At 40.2% G+C, this 19,207-nt stretch overlaps 1 protein-coding gene across 18 annotated transcripts in view; it reads right to left on the minus strand.

Moving 5' to 3' along the window:
- RBFOX1 (RNA binding fox-1 homolog 1) overlaps window positions 1-19,207 on the minus strand; it is a 1,991,091-nt gene that overhangs the window by 1,355,747 nt on the left and 616,137 nt on the right. For 13 of the 18 annotated variants that reach the window (XM_078074844.1, XM_078074845.1, XM_078074837.1 and 10 more), the window contains one exon: window positions 18,481-18,516. The exons of the other annotated variants lie outside the window; for them this stretch is intronic. In XM_078074844.1, coding sequence (XP_077930970.1) covers window positions 18,481-18,516 — 36 coding nt within the window. The remainder of the gene's footprint in view (window positions 1-18,480; window positions 18,517-19,207) is intronic. 18 annotated transcript variants of the gene reach the window in all.

A 19,207-nucleotide genomic window follows, 5' to 3' on the forward strand; every position in this document is an offset into this window, starting at 1 on the left:
AGAGAAGCAGGCTTCCCGCGGAGCAGGGAGCCCGACGCGGGTCTCGATCCCAGGACCCTGGGATCATGACCTGAGCGGAAGGCAGACGCTTAACGACTGAGCCACCCAGGCGCCCCACGAAATATTTTTTCTTTGTTTAGATTCAGACACTGAGGATACTGCCTCCTCTCAAGCCTACTCTTACGTTCTTACTCTTTCCCCTGCTCCTCTTTATTCAACCCCTTCTTGAAGACCAGGCACTCCCCAATGGCTTTAGCCCATCCTTCCCTCTTTCTGCTCTTTCAAACTCTCTTTGCATTTCCTGATCTTCAACACTTTTTTGTATCAGATGGTATTATTTCATTCTTTACTGTTTCCAACTAGGATGCAAGATTGGGGGAAGGAATTACATGTATAATTCCCACTATATACATGACATAAAAATTGGCAAATAATAACCGGGAGCCTACTGTGTGCAGGGCACTGTTTGGCCTTGAGGATTAAAAAATAAAAATTGCTTGGGCACTTGGGTGGCTCAGTTGGTTAAGTGGCTTCCTTCGGCTCAGGTCATGATCCCAGGGTCCTGGGATCAAACCCCACATTGGGCTTCCTGCTCAGTCGAGAGTCTGCTTCTCTCTCTCCCTCTGCTGCTCTCCCTACTTGTGTTCTCTCCCTCGAGCTTGCTCTCTCAAATACATAAATAAAACCTTTTTAAAAAGTTGCTAAGATATGACTCTTGCTCTGAAGAAGGTTCCATTTTATTTTTTTTTTTTAGAGATTTTATTTATTTATTCATAAGAGACAGAGAGAGAGGCAGAGGGAGAAGCAGGCTCCCTGCCGAGCAGAGAGCCCGATGCGGGACTCGATCCCAGGACCCTGGGATCATGACCTGAGCCGAAGGCAGACGCTTAACCATCTGAGCCATGCAGGCGCCCAAGAAGGTTCCAATTTAGAGGAAAGGCTAGACCCAGGTAAAATTGCTGGGATATATTACAGTAACAGCAGCATAAACAAACACTGCTATTGCAAACACGCTTACTGCTAACAGTAACAACAGATCAACTGATATTTACGAAGCACTCACGGTGTACCCAAGCCACTTCTAAGGACTATAAATAGAAAATCCCATCTAATATACCCAAGACTCCATGATGTAGGTATTATTATTATTATTATCCCCATTTTATGAATTAGGAAACCAAGGCACACAGAGGTTGAAGAAGCAGTGTTAAAGGAACAAAAAAGAGGGAGCAAATCACTGTGGTCAGGGAGGTCAGGGCAAGGCTTCACAGAAAAGAAGCATCTGAAGACAGCCTTGACCTCAGTTAGTGCATGTACTTGGGTGAAGTACGGAGAAGGGAACACAGCTATCTTAGGCACAGGGAGTAGTACGAACAAAGTTAGGAGAGCTATGAATAAACCCCCATCATTAATGAAATGGAAGGAAGTGATAGGTTACTGAATTGGAAACACAGGGGCATCAAGAGCTGGAACAGACTGAATGCTATGTTAGCGCATAGTGGTGTTCTACAGGCAGCTGGGAGTCATAGAAGGTTTTTGAGCAAGGGCATGGCAAGAATAGTTTTGGTTCTGTTGTACCTTTCTGTCTTGTTTGTCATAAAAGAGACTCGGATGCCCTAGTAGAGACGGAACTAGGTAAGAGAAAGACCAGAGGGTCTAGTCAATTGTTAGGGGCCAACTTGTCACTCCAGGCAAGGGAATGTAGAGGTCTGACACTGGCAGTGGAATTGGGGAGAGAGGAGGGTGCAAGCAGTTAGGTAGCGACATGTATAAAAGGTACCTCTGAAGTTTCTTGCCTGAGGACCTGCGTAGATGCAGGGACTGTTGATCAAGATGAAGCTAATGGAAGACGGTTGTTTGGGGAAGAGATGATGGGATTTTTAGAGACCCAGAGAACATCCCTAGTACCTAGATTATGATCCTGAAATACTATTAGGGACTAGAACGCCTCCGGATAATGGATCATCCCAGGTCTGAGGTAGGACATGCACAAGATGAATCTGAAATATCCTGTCCTACATGATAGCAAGAAAGCCATCAAAGACAAGCTGAGTCATGTCAAAAGGACTCACGAGACAACTGAAGAGGTTCCTACTGGTCGAAGACTGAAAAATCTTAGCATCAATAAACATAATAACTTCAGTCCTTGAGTTTATAATAATACTGAAAAATACATGGCCACCATTGAATTATGTAAATTAACCAGCTCATTAATTTAAAAACAAAAAACAAAAATCAAATATTTTTCCTATATTTCTTAGACAAGCTGTACCCCTGAAGATCCTAATAGTAGACTGAAGAAATTCTTTTTAAGAAGTATTCCAGTAAATCCATGAAGAAGGAAAGATAAAATTAGAATATCATCATTCTACAATCCCTTAAGAATTAATCAACCTAAATACTGAGCATCAGTGGTTATAGCATCACAAAAAGAGACAATTTTATATTATGAGTCTCTTCTTAGAAGAACAAACTATAGAAGAAATTGAACTTGTATCTGATCAAGACTCAGGAACCATCTACCAATTTAAAAGATATACAAAGGACAAAGGAACATGTGAAAAGATACCACAGGAATGCAATCAGCAAACACCAGAATGTGGGAAATGTTGCATGAAAAACAATCTGTTTTCTTCAACAATGTCAAAAACAACCACAAAGAAAACTGTAAATACAAACAAAAATGTTGCATGCAAACTGATTAAAAGATCCTTAAAACAGACTAAGAGCCTTTTTAAGACATATCGACCAAGCACAATGAATGGAACCTATCTAGATCCTGTTCTGAATAAACTATTGAAAAATAATACTTATGAGAAAATTGGATACTTAATTAATGATTTAATAATTGATGATTTTAAGGAAATTTTAGTAGGTATTATGGTTATGTTAGGAAAAAAGACTTGAAACAGGTGTGAGGGGTGACTATTATAAAAAAATATATAAGTGTTGTCAAAGATACGAAGAAATTGGAACCCTTGTAAACTGTTAGTGGGAATGCAAAATGGTGTCGCCACTATGGAAAACAGTATGGCAGTTCCTCAAAAAATTAAAAATAGAACTACCATATGATCCAGAAAATCCCATTTCTGAGTATTTATCCAAAAGAATTACAATTAGGATCTCAAGGAGGTATCTGCACTCCCATGTTTACTGCAGCACTATTCACAGTAGTCAAGACACGGAAATAACCCAAATATCCACTGATGAATGAATGGATAAAGACAATGTGCTATATGCATACAGTGGAATATTATCCACTGTCTTAAAAAGAAGGAATTACTGTCACATGCAGCAACATGGATGAACCTAGAGGACATTATGCTACATGAAATAAGCCAGACAGAGAAGGATAAGTACTGCACGATTCTACTTACATGAAGGATCTAAAATAGTCAGACTGACAGAAACAGAGAAGAATGGTGGCTGTCAGGGGCTGGGGGAGAGTGAAATGGTTTGTAGCTATTCAATGGGTATAAAGTTTCAGTTAGGAAAGACAATAAGTTCTAGAGATCTGAGGTACCACACTGTACCTATAGTTAATAATACTATATTGTGCCCTTAAAAATTTGTTGAAAGGATCGATCCCAAGTGTTCTTACAATAAAAATTAAATTACTTAAATCAAAATTAAAAACAGAGAAGCAAAGCCTTTTTGTCCTTTAGAAATGCAAGCTGAAATATTTATGGAAACAATGATAGGATGTCTGGTATTTGCTTCAAAGTAACATGAGCCTGAGGAGGGAGAGTGATCAAGGGCATAGATGGAACAACATTAGCTATACCTTGATAATTACTGAATCTGAGAGATGGCTATCTGGTGGTTCTTTATGCTATTCTCTCTACTTTTGTATATGCTCTATGTTTTCCATAATAAAAATTTTCTCTTAAAAAAAATCTACAGAAGTTGATGTACGGTGATGATGATCAAGTGCCCTACAGCCTGGCATCATTCCTTCCAAGCCTAGTCCTTATCTAAGTACTGCTGTAGAACTCGGTGTCTAAAAATGATGGAAACCCACTTTAGCCAAGATAACCATTTATATTCCATGCCCTTATGAAACCATCACAGACTGTGTTATACGAGAAATAATGCAATGCCTTTAAAGTACATGAATTAATTATCAGTAGCAAAGAATGAAAACCATATCTACCTCTTATAGTATTAATACCCAAAAGCTGTTGCAACTACCCTTCTCAACACTGGAAAGGTCACTGGTATGTAATGAATGATAAGGGTCACTAAAGGCCACAGTATATTAAAAGTGAGCTGAATTTTAAGAGTTTACTGCAAATAATTTTCTGCAGGGAATTTATTAAGCCCAAGCAAGGTTACAGAGTTATTTGTGGTGTTTTAATACTACCTTTATTAATAATAACCTTCCAGGGTGCATTTGAGAAGGCACATACTTTAATCCAGAAATGTGTGTCCAGTATTATTACCAAGAGCATTAAATAATGAAATTTCAGTGGCAGAACAGAAGAAATCACAATTTGGTAGGTTACTGGTATCTGGTGAAGATGAGCCATTTTTAAAGAGAAATAAGCATTAGAGGCTACAGCTAATTCAGAAGCACTGATCATTAGAAAGAAATCGGAAGATCTCTAAGTTAGTTGTGTTGCTGTTTCCAAAAATCACTGAACTTCAAAAGGTACAGAGAACTCAGGCTACACGTCCCAGTGGATTTGGGAGAGTAAAATAAAGACCTCTCTGCTTATATTATTGTAGTTAGAAGTAATGTTTAAAGGTGTGAGTAACAGAGCCAGAGATCAGAACTCAAATCCCAACTCAGCCAAGTATAGTGCCTGACCTTGGCCAACTAGCTTTCCTGAGCCAACTTCCTCAGATGTAAAATAAAAATAATACCTATCCCATGAAGCTGATATAAGGATTAAATCAGATTCTATATGGCAATTTTTTAAAGCTTTTATTTAAGTAATCTCTACACCCAACGTGGGGCTGAAACTCATGACCCTGAGATCAAGAGCCACATGCTCTTCCAACTAAGCCAGCCAGGGACCCCAAGATCCTATATGGCAATTTTATGTAAAATTCTTCGCACATATTAACCATAATATAAATGGCTGTATTTAAATTAAAACTATTTTAAAATCCTACAAAGACCTTGTCCTTTGTTTTTATGTAGCATGGTCTTCTCTTTACTAAGGGAGCTTATCCTCCCTCTCATTGCAAATAGAGCTCTGAGTGCAACTGCCTGAGTCCCAACCCCAGACTGGCTTATTATATTTACTAGCTGTGAAACCCAAGGAAAACTGCTTTATGTCTAGGACATTTACATATTTATGTATAAAAAGGGGACAGCAATAGTTACCCCCTGCCCTTCTGTAGTGGTTGTGGAATTAAGTAAGATAATGGATGCAAAACCCTTAAAACAAAGTCTGGAAGCGCCTGGTGGCTCAGACCGTTAAGCATCTGACTCTTGGTTTCAGCCCATGTCATGATCCTGCGGTTATGGGATTGAGACCCGCATCGGGCTCTGTGCTCAGTGGGGAGTCTGCTTCAGATTCTTTTCCCCTCTCCCTCTCACTCTCTCTCTCTCTCTCTCTCAAATAAATAAATAAAATCTTAAAAAAAAAAGTCTAAACACAGCCAATATTCAATATATGAAACATTGCTGTGGTAATTGTTGTCCTAGCTAAGTATCTCCCTACCCTTACAAGGCTCCATATACGATGAATTCACTCACCCTAAACCATTCCATTTGGGGATTAAATAATCGCATCTGTGAGGAATTTATCCCCTAACTTCCTTTTCTTTCTCTGTATTTCAGTCTGTGGCCTGCTGGTTCTGCCCTTGTTGCAGATGGAAGATAGCCAGGTTTGCATGCCCATCACCAAAAATCCTGGAGTCTTCTAAAGCTTTGGTCATGTGGCATCTGGCCTCCTTCCTCAGGAACACAATTCAAAGGGATGAGCTTTTCAGAGAAATTTCATCTTTCATCATCTGCCAAGAACAGTCACAGAGAAAGGATATATCTAAAAGCTGAATCACATCCTCAGACATGGTATCATGCCCATGAATCAGGGGGGAGGGGGGAGTTGGTCAATCTAATCCTCAATATTTGATGGAGTTGGTTAAAATAAGTGGGCTCATATAAGGGAATACACACACACACACACACAGACATTATCACTTGTTTATAAAGAACATTAGAATGTCAGGTGCTGGTTTAATTTGTTTTGTAGTCAATTTTCCTGCCCCTCAAGGCTCATTAGCCAAGTAATCATTCCATATGATAATGCGTCCTCTGTGTTTCCTCCTTGGGTCCAAGAATACATCTTCAACTCCATTTCCAGCAGCGGGGGTCCTTCATCAGCAACCTTGCCTGGCTTTGCTGAAAGGACGCCAGCACTGCACATGTGTTTCTCTTCCCCAACATCCATTAACTCCATTTACCATATACTTAGACATCTGGCCAAGAAACCAACAAGCTTATTTCTCTCACCCTCCATAATAATCCAACATAATGTTTGTTTCCTCACAATTTGTCCCTCTGACAGAGACATCTAGACAAAGCCAGCATCAATTCAAATTATACTGGCTTGAGCCAGATGTTCCACGTCTGGGAAATAATGCTTCCTCAAAGTTTACATACCAGTTATTATTGAAATCACTGCAAAGGCTACCTTGAGGTTGAGGTCTGGGAACCCAGGCCAAGATGGACCCAAAGTTTTCCTCCCTAACCCTGGGCCAATCTTTCTACAGAACCATGATATTTCCTAGGTATCAACTCTTCTCTAGTTACATTCTCTCTCCTGAAAAATTCATTCAATAAGATGACTTTTAATACAGTGATGTGTGGGGGCGCCTGGGTGGCTCAGTTGGTTAAGCGACTGCCTTCGGCTCAGGTCATGATCCTGGAGTCCCAGGATCGAGTCCCGCATCGGGCTCCCTGCTCAGCAGGGAGTCTGCTTCTCCCTCTGACCCTCCCCCCTCTCATGTGCTCTCTCTCTCCTCTCATCCTCTCTCTCAAATAAATAAATAAAATCTTTAAAAAAAAAAAAAAATACAGTGATGTGTGGACAGCTCCCCAAAATTCTATCTTTAGGCTTGACTTCTTCCCTACCTAATAGCTCTAGACTTGGGTATAAACTCTGTTCTTGAATCTACACCTGAAAGTTTCATAAACACCTCAAACTTATCCAAAATGGACCTCTTGAGTCTTGACATGCCCTATAAATTAGTTCTTCTGGGCTCCATCTTCAAATCACTACCATTTATCCCATTGCCAGGAGTCACCCCTGCTTCCTCCTTTCCCTTCATCCCACCATCTGTCAGTGTTATCACCAAATGATATCCATCTCTATGGCCATCACTCATTTAGGTTTCTCTAAGAGTCTACTAACCGGTTTCCCTGTGTCTTTTGATACTTTCTCCTCAAATACATCTGCCACACAGCAACCAAAGTCATCATTTTTTAAAAAGATTTTATTTATTATTTGAAAGAAAGAGAGAGAGGGAGAGGGAGAGAGCACAAGCCAGGGGGAGAGGGGAAGGGAGAAGCAGACTTCCCACTGAGCGGGCAGCCCAATATGGGGCCTGATCCAAGAACCCCATGATCATGACCTGAGCCAAAGGCAGATGCCCAACTGACTGAGCCATCAGAGTCCTATCCATAGCAAATTAAACTCCATACCCACACCCTCCACCTAAGGTAACTCCCTAATACATCATTTTCTTCACAGTCTATATCACCATCTTTACTTTTCTTGTTGATTCATATTTATTTGTTAAGTATCTCCTTCTACTTCCTTCACTGGAATATACAAGGGCAAGAACCTCATTTCTCTTTGTCATTGATTTATCTTCAATGACTGAAAGATGCCTAGTGTACAATAGCTACCCACTACATATTCGCTAAATGAATGAATGAATGAACTGCATATGAAGAGGCTTGGCTGTGTTTTCCTATCGAAGACTCCACCGAGTCTATAACCTTGAAACCCAAATTAAATGATAATTTCCTACTTCTTAGAGAACTCTCTGAGCCTTGATTCAAGTACCCAAAGACCCACATATTAACATTCAGCCATCCTAAGAAGTTCTCAGTAACGACCCAAATGCTCTACCTCCTTACTACCCAAAGGGTGTTCCATGGATCAGCAGCATCAGCATTACTTGGGAGTTTATAATTTCAGAATCTCAGGCCCCACCCCAGACTTGATAAATCTGCATCTTCATTTGAACAAGATTCTCGGGTGATGTGTGTGCCCATTAAAATTTGAAAGCCCTGCTTTAGTTCCACTCGTCTGAACCTTGGCTGCTTATTAGAAGCCCTATCCCAGAACCATTAAATTGGAGTCTCTGGGGCCATGGTGGCCTGGGCATCATTGGTACTTTTTAAAGCTCTCCTACATATTCTAATGTCCAATCAATAGTTAGAACCACTGATATAGCATAAAGACAACCATCTCAAAATTTTGCAAATTCTGTGTATGTGGATGCAGAGGGAACTATTATTCCAAAGCTAAAACAATGATGCACAAACATGAGGGAATAGTGACAAAGTCCTAGCTCAGGGAATAATGGACCAGGCAATGCCCCAGATGGGAAAAGCAACTGAGATTGATTATCACACCAAGGGAGTATCCTGGTGTGTGTTACTTAGTTTTCACGGTTATCATAGAAACACATATATAAAGACATTTCATTATATTTCCTCCACAACTCAAAAAAAAAAAAAAAAAAAGGAAACCACCTGAAGTACATGAACATCTTCAGATATTACCCATAACTTCACACCTTTTTAAAATTTCACACCTTAATCAAAGGCAGATGCTGTTTACTTGTGGAATGCCAATGTTTTCAAACTGCTATCTGTAATTAGCTCATTAGCTCACCTGTGGAATTGTTTGGATTCTAAAAACAATGAATTTTATCTTTTAAATTTGAATCAGGTCTTCTAAGACAAGGACAATAACCCACCAAAATTTGGGGAGATTCTTCAGCTCATTACGTTTTGTAACACAGACACCATGAGAGAACTCAAAATGAGAACATTCAACATCATAAAAAAGTTCTTGGTTAAGTAGTCAAAAAGCATTGCCTCAACGTGGAAATTTTACTTGGTTTCTGAAAGCAACATGCCACCCCAGGATTCTGGCTCCATGTTAACATCTTTGTCAATGGGTTAAGTATCATGATTTGAAAGATTCAGCTTGCCCTAATTTAAAACACTTTTTTTTTTTACTTTAAATATGAATATCCTTAGTCGCTATATCAGTCAAGTTCTCCATAGGAAACAGATGGCATACTCAAATTTGGATTATTTAAGGAGATTTTACTTACAGAGGTACTATTTTCAAAGGTGTAGGCAGAGTGTAGGAAAACCAAACAGGATGTGCAGCAGTCCCAAATTAGTAACAGCATGGCTGTTACCATCCCTAGGCCAAAAGGGGGTGAGGGGAAGGAACAGTAAGGGGGTCTCTAGAAGGAAAGGATAATGCTCAGTGAGTTGGAGCAGCGACCTGTGTTGGGAGGGTGCATTCAGGGAGGGTGTCAGAACAGTAAATGCCTAACCTCACTCAATGCCATCCCTCTAACCTCCTGCCCAAACTCCCCATAAGCAGAACTCCAATGAAAATCCAAGGGCAAAGGAGTCGTGAGTACAGTCCTTATTTATCAGCTTCCTGGGAAAAGAGCAGGTAGACTTGGTAGATAGAACACTGGCTCCGTCCAAAGATTTCTACCTCCTAATCCCAGAAGGCCGTGAGTACCTACGTATTAGGTTTGTAAGTTAAGGGAATGAAGTTCGCTTATTGAATTGAGGTTGCTAATCAGCTAGTAAGATAAGGAGATTTGTTCTGAATTATCTGGTCAGGTGCAATGGAATCACAAGAATTCTTAAAGGTAGAAGAGAGAGGCAGAAGAGAGTCAGATGCAATGTTGCTGGGTCAGAAGATAGAAGAAGGGGCCATGAGCCAAGGAATATGGGCAGCCTCTAGAAACTGGAAAAAGCAAAGAAAGGGGTCCTTCTCTAGAGCCTCCTAAAGGTAGCCTTGCTGACACTGTGATTTTAGCCCTGTGAGATCTGTGTTGGACTTCTGAACAACAAAACTTTAAAATAATAAATTTGTGTGGTTTTAAGCCACTGAGTTTGTCGTAATTTGTTAAGCAGTCATAGGAAACTAATATAGTGGAGAGAAGGATAAAGAATGTCTTTGGAGAGGTAACGAAGTTGTCTGACACTGTCCCCCAGTGGCATCTCCTGACATTTTTTGTTATTTTGTCCCCTAAATCTAAGGCTTTGACCTAGATTTCCCCTACATTAAGTGAAAGCAACATAATTTCAGAATGTAGGCTTTGTGTGAAGCTGACCAAAGTTTGAATCCTGGCTTTTCTACTAACAAAATGTGCAACATTGGGGTGCCTGGGTGGCTCAGTCAGTTAAGCATCTGCCTTCAGCTCAGGACCTGGGATCAAGCCCTGTGTTGGGCTCCCCGCTGAATGGGGAACCTGCTTCTCCCTCTTCCTCTGCCCTCCCCTCCCCCACCCCACTCATGCTCATGCACTCTCTGTCTCTCTCTCTCTCTCAAATAAATACATAAAATCTTAAAAAAAAAAAAAAAAGATGTGCAACATGGGAAAGGAAGAGTTCTAACATTTGAGAAATGGAGATATATATGACAGCAACCTAATGGCCTCAGTGTAAGAGTTAGAAGGATGGTGCATATTAAACACTATGCATGGTGCCCAACACACAGTAGATGCTCAATAAATGCTAGCATTTACTGTCTCATCTTCTTCACTGTGGCAATTTAAAATATGTCCACAAATTCCTCATCTTCCCCCCACTTTAAGTGGGGGAGCTTAATTACCCTCTCCTTGAGTGTAGGCTGGACTCACTTCTAACAAATAGTATAAGGCAGAAATAATGCTGTGTGACTCAGAGGTTTATCATAAAAACTATTGAGGTGGCATACTGCATGCTTCCAACTATACAGCATTCTAGAAAAAGGCAAAACAGTAAAAAAAAAAAAAAAAAAGAAATCAGTGGTTTCCCATGTCTGTGGAGAAGGAAATGAAGCCCAGGGGATTTTTAGGGCATTAAACAATTCTGTTTGATACTGTAATGGTGTGTGATACATGACATTACACATTTGTCAAAACCAATAGAACTGTTACAATAACTGAAATGTGGAAACAACTCAAGTGTCTGCCAATGAATGAATGAATGAATATGCAAAGTGTGGTATGTACAGACAATGGAATATTATTCAGCCTTTAAAAAAGAAGGAGGGGTGCCTGGCTGGCTCAGTTGGTGGCGCATGTGACTCTTAATCTCAGAGTCATGAGTTCAAGCCCCACTTTGGGCATGGAGCCTACTTTCAAAAAATAAATAAATAAAGGAAGGAAAACCTGACATACTACAATATGAATGAGGCTTGTGGACATTTTGCTAAGTGGGATAAGCCAGGCAACAGACAGATAAACAGTGTATGATTCTAGTCACAGAAGTAGAAAGTAGACTCTTGGTTGCCAGGGGCTGGGAGAAGGGAAATGGGGAGTTACTGTTTAATGAGTATAGTTGCAGTTTTGTAAGATGAGAAGAGCTATGGATATGGATGGTGGTGATGGGTACACAACACTATGAATATACCTAATACCACTGAACTGTACACCCCAAAATGGTTAAGATAGTAAATTTACGTATACCTTACCACAATAAAAAAATTTTCAAAACCCTGTAGAATTGTGCAACTCAGAGTGAATTTTAATGTAAATTATGAACTTTAGTAAATAAAAATATATCAATATTGGTTCATCAATTGTAACAAATGTACCACACCTATGCCATATGCTAATAATAGGGGAAACTATTAAAAAAAAAAAAAAAGTCATCAGGTCTCTCTCTGGTTGGCTCTCTCTCACTGGCTCTCTCTCATCTCTTGCTCTAGGGGAAGAAACCTGCCATGTTATAAGCAACTCCACAGAGAGACAATAACATGGTAAGGAATTAAAGTCTCTGTCCAACAGCTATCAGGGAACTAAGGTCTCCTAACTAAGCCATGAGTGAGCTTGGAAGCAGAGCTCCCAGCCCTAGCTGAGCCTTCAGATGACAGCACCCAAACCAACATCTTGACTGAAACCTCATGAAAGACCAAGTCAAATCCACCCAGCTAAACTGCTTCCAGATTTCTGACCCATAGAAACTGCGATGCTACATGATTATTGCTTTAAGCTGTTATGTTTTTGGTTAATTTGTTATGCAGCAGTAGTTAACTAAAACATTAACTAAAAAAGAAAAAGCCATAAAAGTACTTTTAAAAAAATGATCAGAGATGAGTGAATTCGAAAAATGTGTAGCTTTCCTCAAAATAACTGAATATGCTGGTGTCAAAACTGGGGTTAGGAATCACGGTCTCAGAAGTTGGCAGTCTAAGAAATGCCTAATTATTCAGTGGCAAAAAAAAAAGGTTTCACTTTAAATGGAAAAAAAATGCTTTCCTTTGGGATCTAAAACCACCCAAACCATGTGCCCTCATCACAGAACTTCAGTCTCCAAGCTGGTGCTAACACAGGGAAATATGGTTATTTCCTGTTCATCAGCATTTTACCCTAGAACCTTCTGTCACACTGGCATGTTATTTTTTTTTTTTTTCAGTAAGCAGGAAACTAAAAGCTCATCCTCAGATTTTCTGCCAGCTTCCAATCCAACTCGGATTTGTCCAAGGGTCCTGTGAGCCAGACAGAGGTCTTGACGTTGACATCTCTTGTCCTGATCAGAGCTCCGGGACTTGCCCTGACCATGTTCCCAGGGAAGTAGAGGAGGAAATGCCCTCTCATGCATCCCAGCTGGTTCTCCGCTGATTTCAGCCCACAAGCCATCTGGTCTCTTCTCCCTGCTATGTGCACAGCTTGGTCTGGGAAGTGGAAACTTTCTGTGGGATTCAGCATTTTTTTTTTTTTTTTTACTTTTTTTGCAAACCAGGATGCATGAAGTGAGCAGAGAACATTGGCTAGGGTGCGATATTATGTTGCTTGTCCACATATAAAAATTGATGCACAGAAAATCAAAGATGCCTCTTGGCAAGGGTCCAATGAAATCTGTGCCTATTGAAAACCACTGTCATTCAAATCTGTGGGGATTGTTGGTTGTGACTTCAAATATGGAGGATAACCACAAATCCAACCCAAATGGTAAATAATTCTTAGTTTTTCTGCAGAATTCATCCAAGTCAAGAATCAAAGCTCTAAAGCAAACAAAATGGGTTTCACTTAAATGAACTTATTTTGCTTAATAAAATAGCAGGTCACAAAAGACCCCACTAAGTGCCTCATAAATATATAGATTGCCTAAACAGGGAATAGCTAATGGACTGCTCTCAAAACAGGTTGACCAATGAAGAGAATTTGAAAGACCACTACATTTTATTAAACAGTGATATTTTAAAATTGTGCAGATAGGGAAATTGACATACACAATGACATAAATACAGATTTGGGTCCAACATGCTCATAAGTGAATGCATGTGTATATACTGTACACGTGTGTGTGTGTGTGTGTGTGTGTGTATGTATCTCAAGCCTGTTGATAATTTACAAAATAAAATTTAGAAAATATGGTTTTCAGAGCCTTCCTGATAAAATGGAATAATCTGTAGAATGGAGATCCCATGGGAAAGTTCTCCATTCCCATCCTCCCGAACCCCCCAGAGTGGGATTTACAATGCCCGAGTATACAGGCCCAGAGAGTCTTCACCATGGGCCATGAACTTAAGCCCAAACAGAATTCATCTCATTAGCATTATGCACCACTGAAATGCATTCTACAAACTTTCATGTTTTTACAAGTGACCAATGGATACCAATGGTATTTTACTATTGAAGTAGTAGTATTGAAAAATAAACACAGGTCCCACTAAAGTTTACTGAAAATGATCATTAACATTGTACTAATAAGTCTAGCCATCAAGAACCTTACAGAAATGTTGCAAATGTTTTCCTGCAGATACCCATGCACATGGTTGTAATTCCTGCAATTTTCAGGAAGGACTTTCTGATTTTGTGTGATCATCAGGGTTGTTGAGTGGTATTCCATTTGATGCTTTATGACCTTGTTACTATGGGTCTTATGGGTGTTTTTTTTTTTAAGATTTATTTATTTATTTTGAGAGAGAGAAGGAGAGAGAGAGTTGGGGAAGGGGCAGAGGGAAAAGAAGAGAGAGAATTTCAAGCAGATTCCCTACTGAGTGCAGAACCTAACACAGGGCTCAATCCCAGGACCCTGAGATCATGACCTGAGCCGAAATCAAGAGTTGGCAACAACCAACTGAGCCACCCAGGCGCCTCTTATGGGTATTTTAGTTAACACCTCAGCATTAACTCTATTTTTGGCTGATGATTTCTCAGTAATTTGATTTTAAGACAGACAGAGGTTGTGGTTCAAATAAACACCATATTCCCTCTGCTAAGTCAGAGGTATACATGTTTCTCATCAAATATGGTTGCTTCATGAACCTTCAACATTGCCACTGAATTCTTTGTCCATTCCCCATCACCTCTGTACCCAAAATTCAACCACAAAGTTAAAACAGGTAGAGTGAAGGGTTCTTTTTCCCTGCCTAATCAGGTCATGGTAAAATAGGTGTGACAGTTATTGTTCTAAAAAGGTGGGCTCCTAATTTTCTTTGTGTGCCACAGCCCTCTGAGAATCTATCTGATTTAAAAATAAAAAGCTATGGACTTCATGGCCAGATAAAAATATTCATTCTTACCATTTGCAAAACAATTTCAGTAAGCCACTACAGGCCCATGAGTGGCCCCCAAGTTTTTAATTCTTTTCTGAGAAGAGGAAACATGAGACAATAATCTGTCTTATTTGTCCCTATCTCGCAGAGACTAAGCCATCTAAAAGTGGAGAAACATTCCCATCAGGCCCAAAGAAGGAAACAGATGCCCTCTGACCCAGTGCCTTTGTCCTCCCAGAATTACTTTTACCTGTTTTCCTAGAATCAGAAACAGGAGACGAGTTACAAACTATTTCAGTGATGGGTATTTACATGCAATTTAAGTTACTAAATTTATGCAAACAATTCTGTGGAAATCCCTGTAGTCTCCCCAAAAAAGCAAAAAAGTAAAACATTATTCTTGAAGGGATGGTTGTAAGATGCCCCCTAAAAGCATTTTCAAATCTTAAATATAGGTTCCCCTCCCAGAGCAACGTGACCTCGGTGCCTTTGTAAATAAGACTCTACTCGTGGAAGTCTTGGATGGTCCAGTCCCTTTGCTCTATAAGGTTTCCGCACATGAACCATGCTGGGAAGTGACACAGTTCCAGTAATATCCCACAGCTTCTGAATGTCCTTTGCTAAGGGAATTGTCTCGGTTCTCATTGTACACAAAGCATTTCACTTCGCCCTCGGTTGGCTGCTTCATGGAGCTTTAAAGGTAGGGGACTATTTTTGGTGGGGGAGAGAAGGATATTATAATACAAACAACAATCAGCAGGAGGGCAGCATATGTAAAATGCCCGGGATATAGATGCACACCCAGCTGCACAATTATTCTTATAAAACAGGATATTAATTCCAGATGCCTTAAGAATAGATGTTTCTTCATATCCATCAAGTACTTTTCTCGAAGTAACTGAAAAATAAGCTAATACCTCATGATAAGCCTGCCTCTTTGGAAGGCGTAATCCTTCTCGGCCAAAAAGGCACCGTGTAATGGGGATAGCTAATAAATTTCATTTCACATAGTAATTCCAATTGGCTGATAGTGTACGCCTAAAGTGATGTATTGAGGATTCTAAGGAAGTGTATCTGATGAGGGGGAAGGAATTGATTATCAGTGTCTGCCATGTGTACATAAGGGGGGTGCTGTCACTTAGGCCTCATGCTTTCCATTGTGATGTACAGCATTACTGAGCACTGAATGAAAATGCACAAACAGAAAGACTGTATAATATATAAGCTGGGCTGTACTTGAGAGCATGATTTTTTAAAAGTCTATTTTACCAAGCAATTTTTCATGGATGTTTCTAAACTACATGTTAAAAGAGAAAGTCCTGTTGGGAAACATTATTGTGATCCGAGCGGAGCATGACAGTGGCTTAAGCATACCCTCCCGTTTCTTCCTTGACTGGTGTTTAAGGTGAGGGGCAGCCTACCTGCTCTACCATGAGTAGGACAAAAATGGGTGTCCCTGAGCAGGGACAACTGAATGGAAGATACTCTGACATCAGTCACTATATGTCTCCTCAAATCCATGTCCCTAGTGTTACAATATGTCCCCAGAGTACATTTGCTCTTTATCTGAATCAGTGGTTTCCAAATGGGGACATTACCCCTGCCCCAGGGACACGTAGCACTGTCTGGAGACATTTTTGATTGCCATAATGGGAGGAGGGGGGTGCTACTGGCCTCTAAAAGGTAGAGACCAAGGATGCTGCTAACCATCCTATAAAGCACAGGACAGCCTCCCCCCCTGCCCAAAACAGAAAATTACCCAACCCAAAATGTCAATAGTGAAACAGTGTCAAGGTTAAACCCTGGTACAAGTAAACAATATATTCTCTGCTGTTCAAAACACACTGCAGCACATAGCACGGTGGTTAAACTTGGGGAACCTGAGTATGAAACCCCCACCTCACCACCAACCATCTGACCCTAAGCAAAGCACATGACCTCTCTCAGCCCTCACGTCCCATCTCTGCAATTGGGATGAGAGTAAGGGTCTACTCCACAGGACCAAATGTGAAAATGAAATTAAATCTCTTAGCAAAATACCTGGCAGATATAAAGTGTTAGCAAAAAACAGGAATAACAAGAACCTCAAAATATTTCATCAGGTAAACAATGTGTAACAATAGCCACGTGCCTGGCACCAAGGCCACAAAATCAGAACCAGAACCACCCTATGGCTTCATCTAAACTCCATTCACCCACCAAGACACAAGGGCACATTTTAGCAAAAGCATTAGATTTGGCATGTCTCTAAACCTTAAAGGTACATCTCCTTTGACCCAGCAATTGCATCTCTACAGATTTATCTTATAGATAAACTTACAGGTGTAGGTGATGGTAGTGGTCAAGGATATTCAATGCAGCAGTTTAATAATGAAATACTGGAGGGGCACCTGGGTGGTTCAGTCAGTTGAGGACCTGATTCTTGGTTTTGGCTTGGGTGGTGATCTCAGGGTCCTGAGGTTGAGCCTCCTGTGGAGCCTCCCATTGAGTCCCACATGGAGCCCCGCATTGGGCTCCACGCTCAGCAGGGAGTCTGCTTCTCTCCTTTTCCCTCTCCCTTTGCCCTTCCCCATGCATGGGCATGCATGCGTGTACTCTCTCTCTCTAAAAATAGATAAATAAATAAATCTTTAAAAAATAATAAAATATTGGAAATAATGCAAATATCCAGCAAAAGGAAACCAATTAAATAATGGAGGGTAAATATGGCAATGGAATATTATATATCCATCAACAAAATGGAGGAGAGAGATATATATGTATGGATACGGAATAATCCCTAAAATATATCTTTAAATTGAAAAATATGAGCAAAGAGTAGAACTATGCATATCTTTTTTTTTTTTTTTTTTTTTTAAAGATTTTTATTTATTTATTTGACAGAGAGATTGACAGTGAGAGAGGGAACACAAGCAGGGGGAGTGGGAGAGGGAGAAGCAGGCTTCCCGCCGAGCAGGGAGCCCGATGCGGGGCTCGATCCCAGGACCCTGGGATCATGACCCGAGCCGAAGGCAGACGCTTAACCGACTGAGCCACCCAGGCGCCCCTAGAACTATGCATATCTTATGTTATCTTCTATTGGTGTAAATGTGTGTATCTGCATAATCTGATAGGATACATGAGAAATTATAATAGTAGTTGTGTCTGGTGAGAGAAGGCAAGGAGAAGGGCATATATTTTTCTCAGCATACTCTTGCATTTTTTGTTTAGTATTATGCCATTTTAATCTAAACTATTAAATAAAGTGAAGCATCAAATATGCCCTGTTAAATACATTATTCCCTGCCTCAAAACTAGCCTATTTCTTTTGCACTTGACTTTTGTAAACGCTTAGCAAATCATCCCTTGCCTAAAAATGAGTAATTTTAAATCATTTGGTCAAATCTTTTTCTGTATAGATGCCCCAAACTTTTAATCCAAAAATGTCTGCAGAGGAGCTGACTATTATCACCTAGTTTGTTGTGCTCACAACAACAAAAACTGCAAGAGGTTCTCATTATAACTCAGATGACAAATTCTGAGACTCTACCCAACCTTTCCCCTCACCCCCCTTTGCAAACTCCAGCTTTTGAATGAAGAGCTGTATCAATTAGCAGAGCCAGTCGGTTCTCAGAAGCTGAGCTGGATCCTGGGCTATTATTAGTTTCTGAACAATGGCTTGCAGGGAAGGGAAAAAAAATAAAATCTACACTAGGCTTTGAATTTTGAAACCACTATTCTGGGAAAAGACAAAATTATATCACACAGTTAGATGATTTAGAGGATTCACCTTATGAAATGAGTTCTGCTGGTCTCCCTCCCAGACCTAAAAAAAAAAAAAAAAAATGTTTCTTCATGGTCTCTTAATTGATGACTGTATGAGAATATGCTTTTTGTTTTGTTTCGTTTTGTTTTTAAGTACTGAAAATAATTAATGTTGCTTTTAAAAGTTAAAAGGGAAAAAAAATTAAATGGCAAGGGCACACTGACATCTGCTGGCATTTCATAAACTGTCTTTAAGACAAGCATTTGTTCCAGACACTGCTCTCCATTTATTCTCCCGCACTGAGGTATGTTTGTGGCCTGGCAAAATGAGTATTCCCCAACATGCTCCCCAAAATTATGTAAAGAGAAGACCATCAAGGAATGAAAGCCCAGGAGCCTCTTTCCTCTGGAGTGGGTTCCCTCCCTTCTTTCAGTAAAGCAGTCTGGAGCTCTAGGGAATGAATAATGTTACTTTTTTTTTTTTTTTTTTTAAATAAGTGTAAGAGTTACACTGGAGGCAATTTAAATTTGCAAGCTGCTTCCCCTGATTTTACTTCTACAAAAGGGAATGTCACCAGTCCTAGTCTCCAAACGGTGAACAAAGGAGGGACATGGGGCAGCAAGCGCTCTACCTACACTTGCAAGAGCAAGGAACACAGAACTAACTGAACATTCATTCAGGGCTCTCAGAACCAAAGCAGAAGCAGAACCAAACACGTGAATAGAAAGGGAGGGCACTGAAAATGTTAACT

The sequence above is a fragment of the Halichoerus grypus genome, chromosome 6 (genome assembly GCF_964656455.1).
Source record: "Halichoerus grypus chromosome 6, mHalGry1.hap1.1, whole genome shotgun sequence".
Taxonomy (NCBI): Eukaryota; Metazoa; Chordata; class Mammalia; order Carnivora; family Phocidae; genus Halichoerus; species Halichoerus grypus.